The sequence below is a fragment of the Sturnira hondurensis genome, unplaced genomic scaffold (assembly GCF_014824575.4).
Source record: "Sturnira hondurensis isolate 20B ecotype Veracruz unplaced genomic scaffold, ASM1482457v3 Scaffold0006496, whole genome shotgun sequence".
In the NCBI taxonomy this organism is placed as follows: domain Eukaryota; kingdom Metazoa; phylum Chordata; class Mammalia; order Chiroptera; family Phyllostomidae; genus Sturnira; species Sturnira hondurensis.
In genome coordinates this window covers 9,251,128-9,276,527 of record NW_028079127.1, presented here as the reverse complement: position 1 = coordinate 9,276,527, position 25,400 = coordinate 9,251,128, and the positions used below count along the sequence as shown (strand labels likewise).

Genomic DNA, 25,400 nt, shown 5'->3' with positions numbered 1-25,400 from the left:
GAAACCAGGACCTCACCTCAAACTGTACCTTGCTTGGCATATTCTTCTTCTTTATCCTGCTTCCTGGTGCTCCCTTGCAGGTTTCTCCTGAGATCCCCTCTTTGGTAGATGACCTGTAGACTCATCCTTTCCATAGGGTCTGCTTCTTGGGAACTTAAGACATTGCATGTTTATAAGGCAGGTGATGTCAGGGGCAGGGAATTATGACCACGGTCTCCCTAAAGGTGTTAAGTCTTGCTGTTGTTCGTGGTGTCTATGCTGCCAGCCAAAACTGTAGGTGGCTGTGAATAAATCTGACATTTCATTCGGTTTTTGGGTGGGAAGGAGCTTTGTAATTTCAGCAAATAAGTGATATTTAATTTAGTAGCTATCTTATTAAATAATGTCTTTCTAACACAAAGTCAGAATGTATATTTTTAAACTTTCTTCTCTTTTTGATCAAACATTTCTCTGAGATCCCTCTTCTTTCTCCTCAGGCAAAGGTAATAAAGAGCTGATTGTATAATCATTTTTTCTGTGATTGAGTACAACTTTCTTTTGTCTTTCTGTTGAATATAAACATCCATTTCCACATACCGAATAATACCAAATATTTTATTTAGTGATTTGAAAAGAACAGAAACTCCTTTATCTGTGAAAAGCGATTTGAAGTAATGTGTTTTAGAACTGGAAAAGAACTTTAGTAACCAGCTGGTGGCCAACACCTTTATTTTATAAACGAGACCATTTGAGACCCAAAGAGGTTAAGTAATTTGTTCAGTCCCACCCAGTGTGGTTAGCAGCAGAGCGGGACCACAGCCCCACTCCCGGCCGCTGCGCTTGCCACGGCTCCACCAAATACATATTCATTATCCACAGGATTGATATGAGGATTAGGGACCACATCTGTGAAAAATAGATTTAGCCTTTGGAAAGAAAGATGCCGGATAGCTTTATGAAAGTTTTATGAAAACTAATCTCATTTTAACCTTTTCTGTACAATTGTTAGTTTTGTTCATTTTTATGTTATTTGCCTCAGGCTTCTTTTTGGCCAAGGACTAGATAATATACAACACTTGATTTAAAAATCAATATTAAGTATCCGGATTGTGTTAGAAATCTGAATTACTTCAGCTGGTTTTGAAGCCCGGAGCTGTTGCAGACAGCTTTCCAGAATGGCGATCATTTACGTACGTGAACAATTTTCTATCCCTACTTTGCATATGGGGAATAAGGACAGTTAGTTCCAAAGAAACGAAGGAAGCATAACTTATATTTTTGCTCAGCTCAGTCATGTTTCCAAAGCTGGATGCAATGTGTCTTTAACAAACCATGAATCTTCTCTCCTGCCGAGCCACCATATCCTGCATATTCAGCATAGTCAGGGAACCATTATACTAATCCACCGTACCTTCCTATCTCTAGCAAGCACATGTAAGTGATAACTTTGAATATGTATTTTGATGCGAGGTGTATAACTCTTCTCTCTGTCTTCTTGTGAAGCAAGGAAATGGTTACCTGCTCAACCTGGTTACTTTAATTGTTGAAGTTTGGCTCTTTCTGCCACAGCATGCTTTGATATATGAACAAGAATACTGTTTAATTTTTGTAGTATTCAAAGTGATTTGTGCAGATTCATATATGCAGGGAAGATAAAATTTGGGTACCAAAAGGCGAAAGTAACTTTTATATATATTTTTAATTAGGTACGATTATATGCAAGACCTGATGCTATCAGAAGAGGATCCGGGGACTATGCTCTCCATATAACAAAGAGATTAATAGAATTCTATGAAGACTACTTTAAAGTGCCCTATTCCTTGCCAAAACTAGGTAAGAATTTTCTTGGTTATTTTTTGAGAGGGGTCCATGAAGTTGGAATTTCTTCTCCGTGCATTTATTTGAGATATTCAGAAGCATGACAATTCCAAGGGTTATATATATTTTTGAAAGAAGATGAGCACGGAAATAATTTCTTCTGAAGAGGTAAAATAAACGTTAGTGTTTCCGAAGTCTTGCCAGAAAGTGTTCATGGGAGTTAAGGATGGTGCTATGTAAGTTTAAGTTTCCAAAAGATAACCCAGCGAACTAGCTATAGTTCATTGAATACGTACTGGGAAGGGGTTCTTGCCAGCATCTCACTGAACCCTCACAACTGCTGCTGGGGTGGGTACTGTGGCAACATTTTCCACCGAAGAGGATTGAAACCCAGGGAGTCTTCCATCCATTCAGACAGCCAGTGAGTCAAGGAGCTAAGATTTCAAGCTTTATGACTCCCAGATCTAGTCAATATTTTATACTCATTAACTGGTTTCTTTCCTAAATCTCAGATGTCAGACATCAGTGTGTTAGGTATCCCTTAGATTATTTTTGTTCAGTCGTATTTCAAGTAAATTATGGTAAATGGAAGAAGAATTAAGAAAGAAGGGGGATTTTAATGGTGGAGATTGAGTTCACAATAAATATGCTTACATTCTTTTACAAAGAGAATATGTTTAATCATTGCTTGTTGAAAGGATAAACTGATGAATTTTGTTATCCTAATTTGAATGAAGTTGCTGCTTTTGTAGGGGGAGCAAACTCTGGCTTTCCAGGAAACTAAAGAAGATTCCCATACATATTAGAAATGCTGAAGTCATTTTTCCTTTTCCGAAAACCTGTCTTGAAATACTGTATCACAACAATCCTTGGTTCCCCTCCCCTTCTCCCCGTCCACTTTCCTTCTCCAGAGTGCTTTTGATCAGCATCAACATAAAAATGATTGGTCCTTGGCAAGAATAAAGTGCTTATCTGATCAAAAGTGTTAGTATTTGAACCACAGGTTCTCCTCTCAGGAGAACTGGGCCTGTTTCATTCAAGTACCTGCCTGCTGTGCAGCTTTATTGGTCTTACAAGGAGTAGTTCAAGGAGTAGGCAGAATAGCTGATATTGTTATCAATGGGTGTGGCATTGAGCTTTTGTGAGTGATACTATAAAACTCTGAGTTCTTTTTGAAATATGTGCTCTTAGAGTCCATAATATTTAATTTCAAAATTCTAAACATTATTTTACTTCAAATAGGATCTTTGTTTTGTTTTGCTCTGTCTTCTTGTTTTCTTTTCCTCTCTGTATCAACTTCCCTATTCGACTTCATTACCCTGAAATCTCCTTGGTCGGCACCCAAGGTAGGAAGAATACCTGACCTCATTTGCATGGGAGGTGACACTGTTCTGCACTCCAAGTAAAACTGACTGGGAACTTCCCAGCTTGACCCTAATGTAAAATTCACAAGTGCTTCTGTTGCAAGTTCAGCAACAGAACTAAAATGCAGATCTTCGTCCCCTTCAGACCAGTAATTAGTGGAGAAATTCAATTTATACCTTCAGGGGGTTCCATGTAGCTGTCAGCTTACAGCAGGAAGCAGTTCCAGCCCTCTATTTCACTCACGAGCAAACGGCGCCGGCTTTCATCTGGAGAAAAGAGCTTTGTTCACTGTCACTTTTACTTGTCAAGCTACCTTATGGTGTCTATAATTGAATGATTTGACTTACCCCAGTACACTTTTTTTTATGTGTCTGGGGAGTTACTGTAGCCTGTGGCATTTTGTAAAATTTCTCCTAAAGTTCCACTCATTTTATATATCTATAGATATTTAGATCTATACATTAATGGATTTATAAGTATGTGTTCCAGATACACCCTACATAAGAATTCCTAAGCACAGAAGTATTTTGATAAATCCTTACTTTCCATTGTATATTATGAATTATATTTTGAATGAGTTGTATTGAGACAACTCAGTCTTTGTTAATGGTGCATGCTGATGCATCTTAGATATCAGCTGTGTCTGCCTTGACCCTTCAGGTCTAAGATGGTCTTTTTTCCCTCCCTCTTTTTCTCTTTGCCTCCCTGGAACATTTATTGAGTGCCTGCCACAGGTTCTTTTCTATGTGTTAGGGATATAGCAGCAAATAAAAAAGACAAAAATCCTTTCCCACCTGGGGCTTGTGTTTTATTAGGTAGAGGCAGACATTAAAGCAATTACTAACACATATAGTATATCAGAGAAGTACCATCAAAAATATAGAGCAGAGGAATAGGAAGTGTGGGGGGCAGATCAGGCATGGGAAAGGGACTGAATCTTTTAAATGGGTGAGTATGGACGGCTTTATTGAGAAGCTGACTTTTGAGCAAAGAACTCAAGGGTGTGAAGCAGTAAGCTGAGTGGATATTATGAGACAAAGACTGCATGCAGGTAGAGGGAAAATGGTGCCCGGACTTTGGAGAGGAAGGTATTGTTGGCATACTGGCGGAACGGCGCAGAGACGAGTGTGACTGGAATGGAGTGAGTAAAGGAGATGGAGTCAGGGTGAGTAGTGGGTTATGCAGAGGCAGCAGACTGTGGTAGGGCGTTCAGCTTGTTTTTATCCCAGGTGAGATGGAAATCAATTGGTCACTTCTTAGCAGCAGTATTACATAATCTGGTTTCTGCTATAAAAGGGTTATTCTTGTAGCCAGGCTGAATACACTGTAGGGAAAAGGATCTCAATCAGGGTGATTTTGTCCTTCAGGCACTTGGCAAAATCTAGGGACATTTTTGTTTGCCACAACTCAGGGGGGTTTGGTAGAGTGTTTTTCTATTAGCATTTAGTGGATAGAGGCCAGAGATAGTGGCACATACCCTCCAATGCTCATGATAGCCTGTCATAATAAAGAGTTATCTGGTACAAAATGTCAACAGTGCATACACTGAGAGACCCTAATATAGGGGAAAGGTCAGAGGCATAAAACCAGTTAAGAGTATATGGCAAAATTCAGGAAAAATATGATGGTTGCCTGGTTGTCTAGGATATTACCAGCGAGGTAGTCAGAAATAGTCCAATTCTGAATATGAATCAAAAGTACAGATAAAAATTCACTGCCGAACAGGATGTGGGATATAAGAGAAAGAGAGGTACCAAGGGCAATTCTAAAGTTTTTGGTCTGAGAATTCAAAGGATAGAATTGCTTTTTACTGAGAGAGAACAATTGTGGAAAAAGATAGTATTTGAGACTGACATGTCTATTAAGAATATAGGTGGCACCTTGATGTGTGGGAGAAATTCAAGTAGACAACCGAATTTATAGGTATGGAATTTGGGTGAGTAATCTGTCTAGGGAAATCCATTTGCCAGCATGTTGGGGTGGTCAGGACCACCAAAGCTGTGAAGGCAGGTAGAAAAGAGAAAAGGAACAGGAAAGGACTGATCCAATGTCCAGTGTTATGGAGGTTGGGAGCCAGTAAAGGATACTGGTTGAAAAGAAGTTATTAACAAAATAAATACATGTGGTGTTCTGGACATCTAATGAGGAAAGCGTTTCATAGGGAACAGATGATAAATTGTGATAAGTTCAGTTAGACAAAACCCGAAAATTGACCATTAATTGGCACTAGCTATTTAGAGGTCTCTAGTGTCCTTGACAAGAGCAAAGACCTGAGAGGGGTGTGTTCAAGAGCAATTGGGGGTGGACCGGGGAGGAAAACAATGACTAGAGATAGAGAATATACTCAAAGACCACCAACTCTCGTTTCTGGAAGTTCGTAGTGTAGAGGGTTCTGGGAATAGGGAGAGAATTATTTGTGTTTTAATAATGCTCACCTCTGGTTAAGAGCTGTTTCTGCGAACTGATAGCATCCTTATCTCACAGATCTGTGCCTGTCCCAAAGCATTTAAAAGGAGTTGTGGAGCTGGCCTCTTTCCTTGATTTGCATCACAAAACTAAAAGCTTAACTAACTAAATAACACTCTCCACCAGTAAACCTGAGTTCACTGAAACTTCAGAGGCCAGTGCATGTGTGTGAATGCCAGGGTGTCACATCGCCAAAGCCAGGCAGTGAAGCAACCTTAAGATGTAACATCGAAGCCTCCTTTCCTTACTTAGCATCTTCTTTGCGATTCTTTCATAAATGCTGCAGTATCTTATCTCTTCAGTCTTCTGAAGTTCCTTTTCCTTTCTAATGCTGAAGAGTTCAACTTTCTCTGCTGTGACACCATCTCAGGCTAGCTTGTCTGCAAGGATTGGAGTTTCCACACCAAGTAGTTTATCAGAATAGTTCTCTAAGAGGAATTCTGATGCTCACTATTAAAGCAATAATTTAAAAAGAAAAAAAAATAAAGCAAGAATTTATTCTCTTGTTACACAAGGGTATTTCTCTAATGTCCTTAAACCAAAGTATTTAGCCAGTGTACCTGTGTGAGGATGTATTTTCAAATCTCTAAATTAGGTAATTAAAAACAGTTCTATGAGGTTTGTCTTTCTTGGTGTTAAGTTGTAATGAGAGGTATAGAGTGTATTTGCTATAAAAAAGCAATCTTTCTTTATAGTTTGTGCTCTATTTTCATGAGAACACTCAGAGGCCTGGAGGTTTTCTTTAAAAGTAGGTTGTTATAGACACATAAAAATTAAATTATCTTTCCTCTCATCCCCAAAATATATTGACCCTGATTTTAAAAACAAATGGGCTTGTGTTTACTAAATGTGGGCCACTCTTAAAGGCTTTGTACGTTCTAACCCATTTCATCTTTTTCACTGCCTGTGAGACAATGCCTGTTATTTTCTTGTTTTCCAGATGAGGAAATTTAGGCGTAAGTGACTAAGTGATGTGCTCTGATCACAAAGGAGGGCTTAGTGGATTTATAATTCAAACTCAGACTGGCTTCAACATTTTAGGATTCTGACAAAACAGATTCCAGAAAGGTTGAGAATCCAGAGATTAAAATATAGGTCACCTTAGTAAACTAGGTATTCTGATTAGCAGAAGAATAATGCAATAGTTATTTTTGTTAATTTCATATTAATGTTAAAATTAGACCCTGGTCATTGAAGAAAGTTTGAAAACTTAAAAATGAAATAAAGAAGTACCTTCCTATAACTCGTAATTTCATTGACTAGAAGATGTATTTGAGTATTTTAAATGTCTTTTCAACATAGATGTTTTATAAGTTAATTAAGTGGCAAAGTGACAGATTTATATTGGAATGTTTTGGTACCCTATTTATATTTCAATTAATTATGGCAGATAGCCTTCCTTTTCTTTTTGCTGCTACTTTGTAATTTGTAAATCGATGTTTAGTAAAGGAGTTTGCTTGATTGCTTTTTTTCCCTGACAGATGCTTTCAGGAAGAATTCAATATCTACCTGGCACAGTGCTGGGACTGTAGTGGGAACACAAGTATTTTATAACAGGGATTTCTGGCTTCAAGGAGACTGTGGTTTTTTTTTTTTTTTTTTTTGAGGGGAGAATACAATATTTATAGGAATGAATGGATTAGGGACTCATACAATTTGGAAGCACCAGCATGTTGTAGGGCGAAATTATACTGCCATGTTAAGAATGTGGGATCATTGCACAATGCCGCAGGCAACAAATGCTCATGAAAAGAAGCCTTATATTTACTTGAGTCCCGAAAAAAGAAACAAGTTTAATACAATGTGGAGAAGAAAGGGGAGAAGTCGTTTTGAGAATTGTGTATACTAGGGAAAGCCCATTGATACCTGGGGCTCTCTGTACCATGTGGATGGAGTCTATTTATTTTTCTATAGTGGAACATATGAGTTAAGGAATAAGTTGCCCTATTGAAGTTAGGAGAGTCTAGGTTGAATGATCGAGTTTTGTTTGAGTTATTATAAATATACCTATTTTTAAAATTGTTTTTGTATTACAGTTGTCCCAATTTCTCCCCCTTTCCTTTGTCCACACCACCCACCTCCCACTCCCTGCTTCCACAGTCGATCCCTACATCATTGTCCATGGGTCATTCACACATGTTTTTTGACTAATCCTTTTCCCTTTTTATATTATTATCCCCCTCTGCTCCCTTTCTCCTCTCTAGCTGCTGTCAGTCTGTTTCATATTTCCATGTCTCTGGTTCTATTTTGTTTGTTAGTTTATTTTGTTCATTAGATTCCTCTTATAAGTGAGATCATATGGTATTTGTCTTTCACTGACTGACTTATTTCACTTCACATAATATCCTTCAGTTTCACTGATGTTGACAAAAAAGGTAAGAGCTCCTTCTTTCTTTCTGCTGCATAGTATTCCATTGTGTAAATTTTCCACAGTTTTTTGATCCATTCATTTGCTGATGGGCATTTAGGTTGTTTCCAGCACTTGCTTATTGTAAATAGTGCTGCTATGAACATTGGGGTGCATAGGTTCTTTTGAATTGATGTTTTTGGATTCTTAGTGTATATTTCCAACAGCGGAATCTCCGGGTCAAAAGGAAGTTCCATTTTTAATTTTTTGAGGGAACGCCATACTGTTTTCCACAGTGGCTGCACCAGTCTGCATTCCCACCAAGAGTGTACTAGGGTTCCCTTTTCTCCACATTCTCGCCAATACCTGTTTGTTGTGTATTAATGATGGCCATTCTGACACATGTGAGGTGATATCTCATTGTGGTTTTAATTTGCATCTATCTGATGGCTCATGATATTGAGCATCTTTTCATGTTTATGGGCCATCTGGATGTCCTCCTTGAAGTGTCTATTCAGGTCCTTTGCCAATTTTTTAATTGGATTGTTTATCTTCCTTGTGTTGTTCTGTGAGTTCTTCATATACTTCAGAGATTAAACCTTTGTCTGATGTACCATTGGCAAATATGTTCTCCCATATAGTCAGTTCCCATTTCATTTTGATGATGATTTCTTTAGCTGTGCAGAAGGTTTTTAATTTGATGCAGTCCCATTGTTTATTTTTTTTAATTTCCCCTGCCCTAGGAGATATATTGGCAAAAATACTGCTATATGGGGTATATGAAATTTAACTGTTCATGTTTTCTGTTAGGACTTTTATGGCATCAAGACTTATATTTAGGTCTCTTACCCATTTTGAGTTTATTCTGGTGTATGGTGTAAATTGGTGATTTAGCTTCACTTTTTTGCATGTACAAATCCAGTTTTCCCAACACCATTTATTAAATTGACCACTTTTGTTCCATTGTATACTTGTTCACCCTTTGTCAAATATTAATTAACCATAGAGACATGGGTCTATTTCCAGACTCTCCATTCTGCTCCATTGATCTGTGTGTCTGTTCTTATGTCAGTACTAGGCTGGTTTTATTATAGGAGACTTGTAGTATAGTTTCAATCAGGTAGCATGATCCTTCCAACTTTATTCTTCTTTCTCAGGATTGCTGAGGCTATTTGGGGTCTTTTTTGGTTCCACATAAACTCTTGAAGTATTTGTTCTTGATCATTGAAATATGCCATTAGTATTTTAATAGGAATTGTGTTGACTCTATAGAGTGCTTTGGGTAGTATGGAAATTTTAATGATGCTTATTTTTCTAGTTCATGAACATGGTATATGGTTCCATTTATTTGTATCTTCCTCACTTTTTTTCTTCAGTGCTCTATAGTTTTCTAAGTATAGGTCTTTTAACTCCTTGGTTAAATTAATTTCAAGGTATTTTATTTTTCTTGTTGCTATAGTAAATGGGATTTTTTTCCTAGTTTCTCTTTCTGATAGTTCATTGTTGGTGTACATAAATACCATTGACTTCATATCTTGCTACTTTGCCAAATTCACTTATTAGGTTGAACAGTTTTTGATGGAGGATATATGGTTTTCTGTATACATTTTCATGTTATCTAGACAAAAGTGACATATTTATTTCCTCCTTTCCAATTTGGATAGCTTTTCTTTCTTTTTCTTGTCTGATTGCTGTGGCTAGAACTTTTAGTACTGTGTTTAATAAGAGTGGTGAAATCAGACACACTTGTCTTATCCTTGATCTTCAGGCAAAAGTTTTAAGTTTTTTTCCATTAAGTATAATGTTGGCGGTAGGTTTCTTATATATGGCCTTTATTATGTCAAGGTGTGATCCCTCTATTCCCACTTTGCTGAGTGTTTTTATAATTAATGGGTGCTGGATTTTATAAAATGCTTTTCCAGCATCTATTAATATGATCATCTGGTTTTTGTTCTTCATTTTGTTTATGTGGTGTATGACATTTATTGATTTACAAATATTGTACCACCCTTGCATTTCTGCGGTAAATCACAGTTGATCATGGTGTATGATCTTTTTGAGGTATTGCTGGATCTGAGTTGCCAATATTTTGTTGAGGATTTTAGCATCTATCTTCATTAGAGATCTTGACCTCTAATTTTCTTTCTTTGTTGTGTCTTTATCTGATTTTGGAATTAGGATAATACTGGCTTCATAAAAAGAGTTTGGGAGTCTTCCCCCTTCTTAAATTTTTTAGAATAGTTTTAGAAGGATGGGAGTAAGTATTTCTTTGAATGTTGGTAAAATTTCCTTGGAAGCCTGCTGTAGACTGCTCTGCCTGGTTCTAGGAATTGTATCTTGACCCCTTGTGGCTAAGGGCAAGGGATGACCTTTGGAATGCAAGCCAAAGGAGACAAAGCTTGTCTCTGGTAGCAAATGCTGCCTCAGTTTCCTCTCCCTGCCCCCAAAGCTTGGTCGGAAGTCAGTGACAGGTAAGACCCCTCACAGCAGGGGGCAACCTAAGCCAGACTCGATCACTTGGGAGGCCTTCATGAAAGGCCTCGGGCTGCAACAAAGAGCAATGGACTCTCACCCCCTGGCTTTCACATAGCCCGAGTCCCCAGGTCCTCTGGGAGAAGTGCATCCTGGCTCTAACCCCCTTAAGCCTGAATACCTGTTGGGGAAAGGTGCAGCTCCTTGCCTTGGTAGAGCATGTCCTGGGAAAAAATATGGCATCACAAAGACTTCCTGATAAACCTGTGAAATCTGCTCTGCTAAGAGTGCTTTCAGTCATATGTTAAGGATTTGAGCAGGAAACCCTAAAACTCTGTTCCTGACAGACTCTGATTCATACTAAGCCCTCAGATGTCTTTGCAATGTTATCTACTATTTGATCCTTGCCACCCTGTATTCCTGTGTATTAGAACCCAATAAAATGCCCCAAAGGAGAGGGCTTGAGACCTTTTTCTCCTCGGAGAAACTGGCCGCTGCTGGCCTTTTTCCTCTGAGAAAATGGCCATTTCTCCTCCTTAAGCAGATCACTTCATGTCTCAGTTCTATCTATTCTCATCCGTAGCACACGGGGAGACTTGCGAGGAAAGTTGCTCCCACAGAAGCCATCCAGTCCAGATTTTTTATTACTGTTTCAAAATCACTGGTTGTTATTGGTCTATTAAGCCTTTCTGCTTTTTCTTGATTCAGTTTTAGAAGATTGTATGTTTCTAGAAATTTATCAGTTTCATCCAGGTTGTCCAATTTCTTGACATGTAGTTGTTCATAGTAATTTCTTACAGTTCTTTGTATTTCTGTGGTATTAGTTGTTACTTCTCTTTTGTTTCTGATTTTATTTATTTGGGTCTTCTTTCTCTCTTTTTTGATAAATCTGGTTAAAGGTTTGTTAATTTTGTTTATCTTTTCACAGAACCACCTCCTGGCTTTATTGATCCTTGGAATTGTTCTTTTAGTCTCTGTCATTTAATTTTGCTCTGTTTTATTTTCTTCCTCTACTAGTTCTAGGCTTTGTTTGTTGTTATTTTTTTAGTTCTTTTCGATATAGGGTTAGATTGTTTATTTGAGATTTTTCTGTCTTCTATAAATAGGCCTGTACTACTATGAACTTCCCTCAGGACTGCCTTCACTGTGTCACATAGGTTTTGGGTTGTTGTGTGTTCATTTTCATTAGTTTACAGGTACTTTTTGATTTCTTTCTTGATTTCACTGTTTACACATTCATTATTTAATAACATGTTATTCAATCTCCATGTGTTTGAATATTCTTGAATTTTTTTCCTTGAGGTTGGTTTCTAGTTTTAAGCCATTATGATCTGAGAAGATACTTGATATGATTTCAATTTTTAAAAAATTTTTTTGATGCTTGTTTTGTGTCCTACTATGTGGTCTATCTTTGAAAATTATCCATAAGCATTTGAAAAGAGTGTGTATTTTGATTCTTTGGGATGAAATTCTTTGTAGTTATCAATTAAGTCCGTTTGATCTAGAGTGTCATCAATGCCACAATATCCTTTTTGATTTTTTTGTTTGAATGATCTATCCATTGTTGACTGTGGGGCATTAAAATTCCCTATGATAACTGTGTTGCTGTTGATCTCCTTCTTAAAGTCCTCCAAGATTTTCCTTATATATTTGGGTATTCCTATGTTGGGTGCATGTATGTTTACAAGGGCTATATCCTCGTGTTGGATAAGTCCCTTAAGTATTATGTTGTGACCTTCTTTGTCTTTTGTTATGGCCTTTTTTTGAAGTCTGTTTTGTCTGATATAATTATTGCTACCCCAGCTTTTATTTTTTTTCATGTCTATTTTCTTGGGATATTTTTTTTCCCATCTCTTCACTTTCAGCCTGTGTAGGTCTTTTATTTTGAGGTGGGTCTCTTGTAGACACCATATTGTGGGTTATGTTTTCTTATCCATTCAGCTATCCTATGTCTTTTCATTGGGGCATTTAATCCATTTACATTTAAGGTTATTATTGATAGGTATTTATTCATTGTTATTTTTCCATTTGTGCCTGTGTTCCTTGCTGTTTCTTCTTCTTCCTCTTCTTAAAGCAGTCACTTTAGCATCTCTTGCAATGCTGATTTGATGGAGATGTATGTACCCTTCTAGTATTTTTGTTTTTGGTCTGAAAGGTCCTTATTTAGCCTTCCATTTTACATGAGAGCCTTGCTGTGTAGAATAATCTAGGTTGCAGGCCTTTGCTGTTCATTACTTGGAATATTTCTTGCCATTCCCTTCTGGTGTGTTGTGTTTCTATTAAGAAATCAGCTGCTAGCCTTATCAGAGCTCCCTTGTATGTTACTAGCTGTTTCTCGCTTGCTCCCTTTCAGATTCTCTCTTTGTCTTTAAATTTTGCCATTTTAATTATGATGTGTCTTGGAGTGGGACTCTTTGGGTTCATCTTGACTGGGGCACCCCTGTGCTTCCTGAACTTGTGTTACTTTTTTCCTCACCAAGTTAGGAAAATTTTCTGTCATTATTTTTTCTAACAGGATTTCTATCCCTTGCTCCTTTTCTTCTCTTTCTGGTATCCCTATGGTGTGAATATGGTTATGTTCCATATTGCCTTCTGGCTTCCTTCAACTATCTTCATTTTTTAAGTCTTTTTTCTTTTTGTTGTTCTTTCTGGGTATTTTTCTATCTTGTGTTCCACCTTGCTGATTTGATCCTCTGCTTCACCTAGTTTGCTTTTAATTCCTTCTAATGTGTTCTTCATTTCCAACTTGTTTTTATTCATAGTTTCTATGTCTTTTTTCATGCTGATGTTTTTCCCACTTTTATTTGTAGTTCTCACTGAATTCTTTTAGCATCATTATAACCATTACTTTGTACTTTATGTTTGATAAATTACTTGCCTTAACTTCATTTAAAACTCTTTCTGGGGATTCTTCTGTTCCTTTTATTGGGGGTTCTTTCTTTGTATCCTGATTTTAGGTAACTATTTTTGTTTGTTTGTGCATATTAGATTGATTTGCTTTGACTCCCTGTCTTTGTGGGGTGTCCTTCTGTGGTAGGAGACCTGTGGGACTCAGTGGTACAGTCTCCTTGAATTCCTGAGCTGGATAACCTAGGGATACCCTTTATGCAGTTTATGTGGGTTTTCTAGTTGTAACTGGGTTTTAGAAGTTGACTCATTCGCTGGTGGGCTCTTCCTTCAAGCTTGGCTGACTGACAGTCACAACCCCCACCACATCTTGTAGGCTGTTGTACAGAACAAAACAAAACAGCCCCCAAAACAAAACTCACACCAGAAAAATACTTCCTAACCACTACCATGGTATCAACAACAAATGAGATAAGATTAATAAAGGTGGAAAAAGAATAATGACATTATATAAAAAGAAAAAAATATGAGGTGACTAACAGAAAGAAAAATGATTTTGAAAGGGTAGATGGAGGAGAAATAATGAGTCAGAAATGGAAACAAAACAAAGAAAGGGAGAAAGTAAAATTTGCAACATACATAACTAAAATAGGGATAGAATAGGGGAAAATGGAGTAAGAAATGGGAAAAGTACAATATGAGCTTTGAAAAAAATTGTGAAAAAATAGGAACCAAATTGAGGAAAAACAACTACTGCAGCAATATCCATAACAAATGAGGAAAGATTAATAACAGTGAAAGTGAATAAGAATATTGTAAGAAAGGGAAAAATATTGTGAGATGTCTAAAGAAAAGAAAAATGATTTTGAGAGGATAGAGGGAGGAGAAATAATAAGTGTGGAGGTTTGAAACCAGGCTAAGAAAAGGAGAAAATAAAATTTAAAAAAATAGGACAGAGCAGGAGGAAGGTGAAAAGGAGTAGGACAAAGGAGTATGAGGCTAAATTTAAAAACTAGTCAACAACTGGCAATAAAATTGAAGAAATGCAACAATAACCCCCAAGTCAATGACAACTGAGCAAATATTAATAGAGGTAGAATGAGTATAAGTATATTACAAGAAAGGGAAAAAGAATGTGAGATGTATAATGGAAAGAAAGATGGTTTTGACAGGTTGTAAAGAAGAGAAATAGACTGAGGGGTAAAAACAAGGTGTAGAAAGGGAAAAAATAAAATTTAAAACAAAAATAAAAGAAGGATGAAGATAAAATGGAGCAAGAGAAGGGAAGAGTAAAATACAAAATTTGAAATAAAACTAAAATAAAAATAATAAAAATTAAAAAATATATAAAATAAAGTAAAATAAAAATAAAAATATACCTTGTCTGGTGTAGCTTAGTGGATTGAATGTGGGCCTGCGAACCAAAGGGTCGCTAGTTTGATTCCCAGTCAGAACACATGCCTGGGTTGCGGGCCAGCTCCCCAGTAGGAGACAAGGGAGAAGCAACCCACATATTGATGTTTCTCTTTTTCTCTTTCTCCTTCCCTTTCCCTCTCTTAAAAAAATTGAATAAAGTCTTTAAAAATAGTGAAATAATTGGAACAAAATTGAAGACAAACAATGTTAAAAAATATGCAGGAGAAAATTAATGCAAATAATGAGAGAAGGAGGTAAAATTCATCTCAGCAGAGTCTAGTGTTAGTGTTTGTTTGTTTACTGTCTTTTCCCTCTGGATCTGTCTCTGGTAATGTCAGCTAGTGTCCAAGTATAGCTTTAAAAAACCTAGGCTACAAGCAATCCACAGTCTGTGGCTATATCCTTCAGGCTTGGCTGGTCCTTGCTGTCTGCCCTACTGGCTTTTTAAAAAAATTGTTGTTCAAGTACAGTTGTCTACATTTTCCTTCCACCACACCCCCCTACCTCAGTCATCCCCACCTCCCACCATTGATTCTACCCCCTTTGGCTTTGTTCATGTGTCCTTTATACATGTTTCTTGACAACCCTTCCCTCCAGTCCACGGCCCCCCCCCCCCCCGCCCAGTATTCCCTCCCACCTTCCCTCTGGTTACCATTAGTTTGTGATTAATTTTAATGTCTCTGATTATATTTTGGTAGCTTGTTTGTTTTGTTGATTAGGTTACATTTATAGATGAGATCATATGGTATTTTTCTTTCGCCGCCTGGCTTATTTCACTTAGCATAATGCTCTCCAGATCCATCCAAGCTCAGCACATAGACCAAGGGTAGCTCATCTAACATCTGACAGCATGTCCCTACTACATGTACCACTTCCACTTGTCTCTAGAGGGAGCTTCTGGTGAGATAGGGCTATGTGATTCCTGGTTCTCTCCTGGGAGGTGCTATTCTATCTTCAGGGAAGATGGTGGCTGTGCTCTGTAGCCCCTGTGTCACATGTCTTGGTCTGTCCCAGATTATTTCCAATAAGGTGTAGTTTCTGATGACTTAGCTGTCTGTTTCACATGAGGGCCCAATCTGTGTAAACGGGTCAGCTCGTTCTTGCTTGGTGCTGATAACAACTCTATTTGAGAGCTGAGGCTGGGTGGGGTCCTGAATACCTCTTGCTGTGCCAGTTTCTAATATCTATGCCCTGCTGTTTTCAGTGGAATAGGGCCTGAAAAGGAGCCAGTGTAGTATCTGATAAAATTTCATAAAGGGCTTCTTTGGAGTTTCTCTTTCTTTCCCTTGTGGATATGCACCTGGCAGGGGGTTCTTGAGCTTGGCCTTACTGTTCTGTGGAGTTTGCAATCCTGCAGGTGGGGGTTGGGCATGCCTTCCCCTTCTCAGAGCTTTGTATTTTGTGGCGTGAGTGGCCCTACCTGGCTGCAAAGAATCTCAGGTGCTCAGCTCTTGCCTGTCCAGTTCCTAGCTCACCTTTCACAGGAAATTCAGACCTAAACCCTCTGTTGTATGCACAGTCCCTGCTCACCAGCTGAGCTAGGTGGGGTCCCACAATCCCTTCACCATGAAACCTTCTACTCTTCCTGGCCAGCTGGACTCAGGGGGCATGAACTGTACTTTCAATCTGGCCTCTTTGCTAGCAGGGCAGCTGTGTGCGGTATGTGGTGTTCCTTCCAGCTATGCCTCACCTCTACTCTTAAAAATGTTTTTATGTGGCACTCACACTGCAGAACCAAGCCACTTCCTGGCTCTCCTAGCACTCTACCTCCCCCAAAGTCAAAGTCTCCCTTGGTCAAAGATGGCTCCAGCCTGTCAAACTTTTGTGTGCCTCCAAAAGTTTTAGGAAATAGAATTTCTCTCTTAAACTCTCCCTGTTGGCATTAGATCCAAGGACATGATGCTCAATGTGTGTGTGCAGACTGAGTCTGCAAACTCCATACATCCTCCCCAAACTCTCCTAATCAGGGTTGGGGATTCCCTGTGCAGGGTTAGGACCCAATTCTGGGAGAGGCAGGAGCTACTAAACTATATTTTCTGTCTGTTTTCTCATCTGCTGTAGATGGCATAGGCAAGGTGTTTCCGCTTCAACTTATAAAATGTCCCCCAAACAGTGCAAAATTCCTATCAGCTAAGATTCCATTCAGGTCACTTGTCAGAAGATCAGCTAAAAATCTGTGCTGCATGCGTGAGCAAGTGGGCTCAGCATCCCCCTTCTTGGTTGCCATCATCTTATGTCTCTAATGAGGCACTATTTCTTTTTCGTGATCGTGATGGTGATGGTGATGACAGCTTGCTGTTTGTAAGTAGTACAGTTTTGAAGATTTTTCTTTCATACAGTATTTTTATTGACTGCTAATCATTTCACTCCTTATGGTTATGTGTTTTTCTCTTTAAGTGGTAGATATACTTTTGTTTTTAAGTTGATATAGTAATTATATGAAAATATTTCCATTTTAAACATGCATCTCATAGTTGAGTTATTATTTAAGACTTTTCTTACATTTTTTAAAGCATCACTTTTCTTAGCCAGCTTTTGATAGCTCAATGTTAAATACAGTGTCTATGCTTTGTTGATGGCCACAAACAATAACGCTTTTAAAGAACTATCTGGAGGCTGTGCAGGTAGTTTGGTCTACTTCTATATTATGCCAATTCACTCCCAAGGTGCTTCCTTCAACTAGAACTCCTCAACATACTTCAATTTACACTTGAGCTATCTAGCTTTATGGTTCCCGGTAGAAACTAATATAAGGAAATCTCTGTGGGTTAATATTTTTAGTGTGTTCCTAGGGCATCAGGTGAGCTAGTTCTCTGTCTTCTAGTTTCCCAGGTGCTGTAGATAAGTAAGTTTCTTCAAACACTTGCCCCTGTCTTCTGTTTGGAATAAAATAAGCACAGTTTCTCCCTATTCTATGAAGGTAGTTTATTTCCAAAAAACTCTTTACGTGATGATTTTCTCATAAACCAAAATAGCGGGTCTAATTTCTTTCAATGGGAAATATTTTTATACATCCCTAAGCCCCACTCTGACAGTTATTGGCACTAAAATATAATCAACTCCTATTAAAATGAACCAAGTTACTTCAATGTTTAACAGTTATTTTAACACAGTTTAACGTGGCTTTCCCCCCTTAGCTAATTATTATGTAATATGGTCATTTAACTGTTCTTGTTAAGTTATTTTGCAGCTATTATATGCTGTGCACTTCTAAGTCTATACCAACAAACAAAACATATATGAGATACTTCATGTTTATGATATTTAACTGCTAATGCAAAAAAGAAGTAAAGAATGCTAAAGAAGAAAGAAATCAATGAAAACAATGTATTTTAGTGGGAGTGATGCATGAGATTATTACTGCTATAAACTTGCAGGCCACAAGTACCTGGAGTGGAGAGTTTAATATAGCACAGACCAACTGTAGAACTAATTAATTCAACCAGCATTTATTGAGTAGTTACTATGTAGCATTGTTCTCCCAGTGATAATAAATGGCTTCTTCTGCTGGAAGCTTAAAATCTAGTTGAATCGAAATCCTTTTATTATTTTGCCAGCTTGCCAATATTGTTACATGTCCAAATTGCTTACCTCCCTCCTTCTCTAGTTTTAAGAATTTCGGACCTTCACAAGTTTGGTTTTGCTCCTAAATATATTTTCAGTAATTCAGTCAGGGGTTTGCGAATTATTATTTATTCTGAAAGTAAAGCAGTTTTAGATAGTATTTAACTTAGTCAGGGGGTATTTGTATAGAAGTCTCCAAGTTGCTGTTCTGCATATTCCAACAAAGGTATTTGGCCCTTACAATGTGGCCTTTAAACTAAGAACTATTTTCAATGTTTTCTTCCTGTAGTCCATGCATCGGCCTTGTGTCATGTAACCTGCTCTCCTCCCTGTTCCTATGGATCAGGTGGCACGCTGCAGCAATGGACACCTCCTTTGGGACCCCTGGTCCCACCTTCCCTCCGCTGCTCAAGGACGTCACTTCAGCAGTTCTCCCTTCTCTCTCCTGAGTCTTTAATTTTCCGTCTTTATTGGATCTTCCCCACCAATATTAAAAATATGATGCCATTTCTCCCTACTAAACCAAACACACACTCAGTCCATCTCCTGTCCCATTTCTCTCCTTCCTTCTACAGCTGAACTGCTGGAAAGTGTGGTCCATCTGCACTGGCTCCAATTTTTCTCTTTCCCTTTTTTTTCAAATACACTCAACGTCAGGCTTTTGCCCCCAACACTATACTAAGACTGCTCCTGTCAAATTCAACACTGCTTCCATGCTGCTAAATCCAATGCCCAAATCTTTGTCTTCATCTTGAGCTGTCAGCAGCACTGGACACAGTTCTCTCTAACCCCTTGAAACACATTTTAGCTTGTTTTTCAGGGCAACACATTCCCCTTTTAAATTTTTTTCTCCAACTTATTGGCCATTATTGCCAAGTCTATTTCCCCCCTTTCCCATTCTAGGGGCTTAGTACTGCAGTGTCCTGTTTTGTACTTCTTCTCTTTGCTACCTACGTTGGTGGTGACTTCATCCAGCTTCATGGCCTTAACTACCATCTGTTGATGCCGGCAATTTTGCAATTTATGCCTCCAGCCAGGATGTCTTCCTTCAACTCCAAACTTCTACATTCTGTTAACTATTTCACATCTGCTCTTGGATGCCTATTGAGTATCTCAGATTAACATGTTCACATTTGAGCTCCAGATCTCTAAACTGACCTCTTGCTCTTTTTACCGTCTTCTCCATCTCAGTACAGGGAAACCTCATTCCTTAAAAGTTGTTTAGAGACAACAGTATTGTGATTACCAGGGGGCAGGAGTTGGGGGGGGAGTTAGAGGAGAGTAGAGAGGATAAATAATGATGTAAAGGGACTTAGAGTGGTGAACACACAACACAATATCCAAATGATATGGTATAAAATTGTACTCCTGAAACCTATATGATTTTATTAACAAATGTCACCCAAATAAATTCAATTAAATAATGAAAGAGAAAAAAGTTTGTTTAGGTAAAAAAAAAACTTGAACTTACAGTTTTTTTCTCATGTTACACATTAAAACCATCAGCACATTCTTTTGACTCCACATTATCTACATATATCTGGAATCTGAGCATTTATCCCTATTTAGCTACTACTCTCATTCCAGCCACCATGGTCTCTTGACTAAATGGAATTCAGCATAAATGAAATGTGAAGGTTAAAGTGTTTATGAGAACACAAGATAGTTGAATTTATTGAGTTCTTGGGAAGGATGATAGATTCATCTGCTGATGTTACTCTTCTGCTTGAACATTCCATGGCTTCCCATCAGTAATGGAATAGAATCCCACAGTCTTCCTTTAGCCTGCAAGACCTTCGAGGGTCTGGCCCCTTGTTGCTACTCTAACCTTATCTCCTACTCACTCTATTTAAGCTGCAGTGCCTACCTCGCTCTTTCTCCAACATACCAAACAAGTTCCCCCCTCAGACCTTTGCACCTGTTCTTCTCTTAGTTTAAAATGCTTTTCCTTCAGATAGATACATGACTGAAATATCATCTTTTCAGAGAGGTCTTCTTTGACACCCTTACTATTTATTTGTTTGTTCGTTTATTTATCTTGTTTATTCTATTACAGTTGTCCCAATTTTTCTTTCTTTGCCTTCCTCTGTCCTGACAACCTTCTGCTCCCCTAGGCAATCCCCACACTGTTGTCCATGTTTGTGGGACATTTATATGTGTTCTTTGACTAGTTCCTTCTCCTTCTTTCCACCATTTCCCACCATCCCCCCTCCCTCTGGCAGCTGTCAGTCTGTTCCATGTTTCCATGTCTGTGGTCCTATTTTGCTCATTAGTTTATTTTGTTCATTAGATTCCTCTTATAAGTGAGATCACATGGTACTTGTTTTTCACCAGCTGGCTTATTTCACTTAGTGTGATAGTCTCCAGTTTCATTCATGCCGTTGTGAATGGTAAGAGCTCCTTCTTTCTTTATGTGGTATAGTATTGCATTGTATAAATGTACCACAGTTTTTTAATCCATTCATCTACTGACACCCCTATTTAAGCAGGCTTGCTGATCATTTCTATCTTCCCCAATAATACTTTTGTCCTCTTATTATTTTTTTATTATCACCCCTGGCATGCATTTCATTTATTCTTACTCTATTATCTGTCTCCACCTCCCATCCCCACTTGTCAAATGTAAACCTCTGTGAGAGCAGACATTTTTATCTGTTTATTTACTGCTCTATTCTCTTCCTCTAGAATTGTACTTCGACCAAGGTGGGTGTTCCATAAATTGCTGTTGAATGAATAAGTAATCCCCAACTTAACCATCTTTACCACATCAGAGAGGGAGAGAAGGCAAAACTTTGGCTGCTTTGTGAGTCAAATAAAATATGATTTTTAAAAACAGAATAAACAAAGAAATAATGGTGATATACCTTATTGACCTTAGATAGACAGCCAGATCTTTCTCCTGCAAAAATGGGTTAATTTGGGAATGACAAAGAATTGCAATTTGGTACTAATGTGGTCTAATGTCAAATGAAAGGAATGCTCTTTTATTAACTTTGGGAGGAGCTGTTGTAAACAAAAAGTCCATTGGGGGAAACTGGAAGTTTGAAATAAAGTGACCTTTCATTGGCTGAGGTATGGCAGTCTTCTAGTGGGTGGCTGTCACTAGGCAAGGAGGAATCTTTTCTTTCTTCTTCTGAGGTAGCTTAGTATCACTTCCTGTTAAAGATACAAGGTGGTTCTCTTTTTCTTGGGGTCAACAGTTTTCACTGAGTCACTGGTTCATGAGATGTCTCTTTTCTAGCCTCCTGACTCTATTTTAAATAAGGTTTCTGTTTATTAATTTTTACAACCATAAACTGCTATGGAAAAATTATTTTTGGTAAGTTGACGCATGCACTGACCAGCAGTACCTGTGGTGTCATGGATGAGACATGAGACAAATTCACATGGACTACCAAGTCTTGTGTAGGAAAAGGGCCGGCACGGCTACTCCCTCAAGGGGGCAGAGCCTTCAAACACTCTAGCTACCCTCTCAAGGGAAGAGTGGCTAGGAGCGGCCTGGCAACTCTCTCTCAAGGAGAGAGAGAGAGAGAGCCCTGACCCTTGCTTAGACAGCCTTTTATTGTTTGGGGTTTTTTTGCACAGGAGTTCAGGTACAACTTATTAATCATTGTCAGGCAGTAAACAGTAGATAGTATACAAAGAACCATTAGGGCTTCTCCTAAGTCAGGGTCTGTCAGGTTAGAGGCTACAGAACTTTGAGAATGTAAACTTACTTTCTGCTCGGGCCTTTATTATTTAACTAAAAGCATTCTCAGCAAAGTAGGTCTCACAGGATTGTTAAGAATTCTTTATCTTGACAGATTACCGGGGCCCTGTGGTAGCTGGTGAAAGGTTGTACCATCTTCCCCATCACAGGTCTTCAGGCTTAAGTGGACTAGAGCCAGGAAGCACTTCTCCCATAGGACATGGGGACTCGGGCTTTGTCAAAGCCAGGGGATGAGGGTCCATCATCCCCTTTCTGTTGCAGCCCCCCAATTCCTTCTATGATGGCCTCCCAAGTGATGGTGTCTGGCCTAGGTTGCCCCTCCTCTGAGGGGTCTCACCTGTCTCTGACCATCTGACCATACTTTGGGGGCAGGGAGATGAAGCAGGGGCAGCGTCTACGGCCAGAGAGAAGCTTTGTCTCTTCGTGGCTCGCATTCCAGAGGTTGCTCACTCAGCCTTAGGCATGGGAGACGGTTTACAATTCCTGAAACCAGGCAGAGCAGTTCCCAACAGTAAATATAAGTTGGGAGGGGTGAAAGATGAATTAGCTATAATTGTAGCCACTTACTTATTATGGATCTATGTAAATATACTTGTTGGTGAAAAATGGATGAATTGATACCAAGATGAAGTATTATGGGGCTTTTGGTTTATTGTCATGGACATTTTAGAGTAAAGCTATTAAGAAACTATAGTTTGCACCTGAAATGGTTTTGCAATCTGCAAATGAAGTATGTAGTTGTCTATTGGCTCTTTTTCCTCTTGTTCTTTGAAATGAGAACACCATTTAATCATAGATTTGACAACTTTGTTGAATATGGGCTTTATACTAGATACTCCCCTGTTAACTACTAGAGAATCAGCAGTTAACACAAAGAGACAACCACCTCGGTCTTCACTGGGTTTACATTTTAGTAAGGGAGAGAGGTAACCAATAAAATAAATATATAATGTCAGAAAGTTGTAGCTACCCTAAGGAAAATAAAGCAAGAAGAGAGTATCAGAAATGTTGACAGGGTTGCAGTTTTAAACAGGTAATACCTTGCTGAGATGGCAAGACACCTAATTCAAAATTTACAAGTGAGGGGTCCCTAAGGAATAGAGTGTCTGACTTGTTGAAATAGCAAGGAGACCAGCGTGCTGGGAGCAGAGTGAGTGAGACTCAAGGCCATGAGAGACTAGCCCCAGCTGGTGCAGGATCTTGTAGGTTGGCTATTGAAAAACAAACACTTTTATTTTGAGAAGAGCCATTGCCTTATTCTACTTGGGCTGCCCTAACAAAACCCCCCAAAATACTGGATGGCTTTACACAGCGGAAATTTATTTTCTTACAGTTCTGAAAGCTGCAAGTCCCAGGTCTGACTGCCAGGGTGGTTGGGTGCTGGTGAGAGCTCTTCCTGGTTTGTTAGGTGGGTGTCTTCTTGCTGTGTTTTCACGTGAAGCAGAGACGAAGCAGGCTGTCTGGTGTTTCTTCTCACAAGGTCCCACCTTTATGACCTCATAAACCTAATCCCGAATCTCCCAGAGATCCTCTCTCTGAATACCATCTCCCTGGGTGTTTTGGGAGGACACGATTCACTTGATTGTAGGCACCATCTGGCCTGACGTACATTTTTAAGGCACCACATCAGTGATCCTCATGTACTGCTGTGGGGAGGGAGGTCAGGGCCAAAGCAGAAACAAGTTACTGCAAGAATCTGAGAAATAATGCTGTACTGAGCCAGCGTGGTAGCAGTGGAGGTGGTGAGAAGTGGGCAGATTGGAATTTATTTTGGAAGAAGAATTAACAGGGGTTATTACATGACAGTAGAACTTCAAATGAAAGTTTGATGTCAGTTCCTCTTCACCGCCCCCCTCCCCCACACACTGTGGCTTACTTTTCTGTGTAGCTGCAATGAGAGGGAGAGATCTTTTTCTGCCCCCTTCTCTTTTTCTTAGTTATTTGAAATTAACATAGCAAAATAAATAACTTGCATTGTCCAGACAGAGCAGCTATATTTAGAACAAAATAATGGTTGTATTTATCCTCGGCTGGGAGTGAGTTGCTTCCTTCACTGTCCATTGGTCAGTCTAGATTTATTTATAGACAAAGAGTAACCCGAAACCCTAGAGAAAGGGAGGACCAGTTCCTTAACATCCAGGCTGGGATTACTGCTGACAGAAGCACTGCCCATGAGGCAATCTGGAAAGAAAGGTGGCCATTCCCATAAGCCTTACAGCTGAAATAGCTTATATTGAGATCAGAAGGTTTTTTCAAAATAGCTTCATTTCAAGAAACTGAATCCAAGGGATAGTTATGTAAATTAAGGTTAAACATCTAAAAGTCAATTAAAGCAACAGAGTCTATCAGAGAGAAATAGTCGAAGTACAACTTTTTTTTCCTTTTCTTTGTTCTAGTGTAATTGTGACTGTACTTTTTACGCACGTCAGAACTTCTTAGATGTTTCCATTATAAAGATATGCAGTGATTACTTACTCATTAATTATCATGTCTAAGGTTTAGGAACTTTAAGTGATTAGAGCATGATCAGGGCATCTCAACCTTTAGCACTGAAGTCTTTTTATTGCCGGTTGAAGTAAGATTCTTACATGGGAATGAGAGAAAAGCACTTCACCAACCCACGCATGGGAGTGTGTAGCGTGGCAAGGTTTATTTGAGTGGAAATCTGCCCTTGGGTTTCCAGTGTCCTATTGTCACCGCACAGGGGTCCAAGGGGGGGCAATATTTGGCCCACCCAGGGATGTCAAAAACTGTTACAGAAAACAGGGGCCCCTCCCAAGGACGGTATACTAATACCTACTGGGACCGTCTGTCCACCACCAGAGGAAAGACATCTCTCTATGCCAGAGATTTGTGAGAAGGAAAGGAAAGGTTTATTTAAAGCTGTGCAGACTTAAAGTAGTGACCCAATGTCCCCATTAAAATATCAAAGTTCTTCAAGATAACCACAGATACCCACAGCACTTCCTGCCCCCCTGTCCTAATTCGAGGTACCATATCTCAGGAAAAGAAGCACACATCTGTGTTTCAGGCTGTTGGCACCATCAGCTATGTCGCTGTCCATGCAGGATCTCCAATTAATCCAAAGTCATGCGACACCTTCTCATGGTCCACTGGCAAGAGTTCTTTGTACCCATTTTTCCAGTCAAAGTCTCTCCTGCTTCCCAGGCCACGAGGCCAAAGGGAGCACCCCAAAGCTGAGTGGGACTCTTCTACCAAAGCTGCAGGGGTCAGCACTCTAACCAAAAGCGTGTGGCTTTCTTCTTCACCTGGCTGCAGGGGTCCCCATTCTGGCAAAGCTGAGTGGTACTCTTTCACCTGGGCAAGAGGGGGTCCTAACTCTGCCAAAACTGCATGGCTCTCTCTTTCACCTGGGCAAGAAGGGGTCCTTACTCTGCCCCAAACCGCATGGCTCTC

The 25,400-nt window shown here is 39.1% G+C and overlaps 1 protein-coding gene across 1 annotated transcript in view; it reads left to right on the top strand.

Moving 5' to 3' along the window:
* Positions 1-25,400, top strand: part of TRHDE (thyrotropin releasing hormone degrading enzyme) — a 389,993-nt gene that overhangs the window by 104,282 nt on the left and 260,311 nt on the right. Inside the window, exon 3 of the mRNA XM_037049432.1 lies at positions 1,686-1,812. Within this exon, the coding sequence (XP_036905327.1) occupies positions 1,686-1,812 (127 nt within the window). The remainder of the gene's footprint in view (positions 1-1,685; positions 1,813-25,400) is intronic.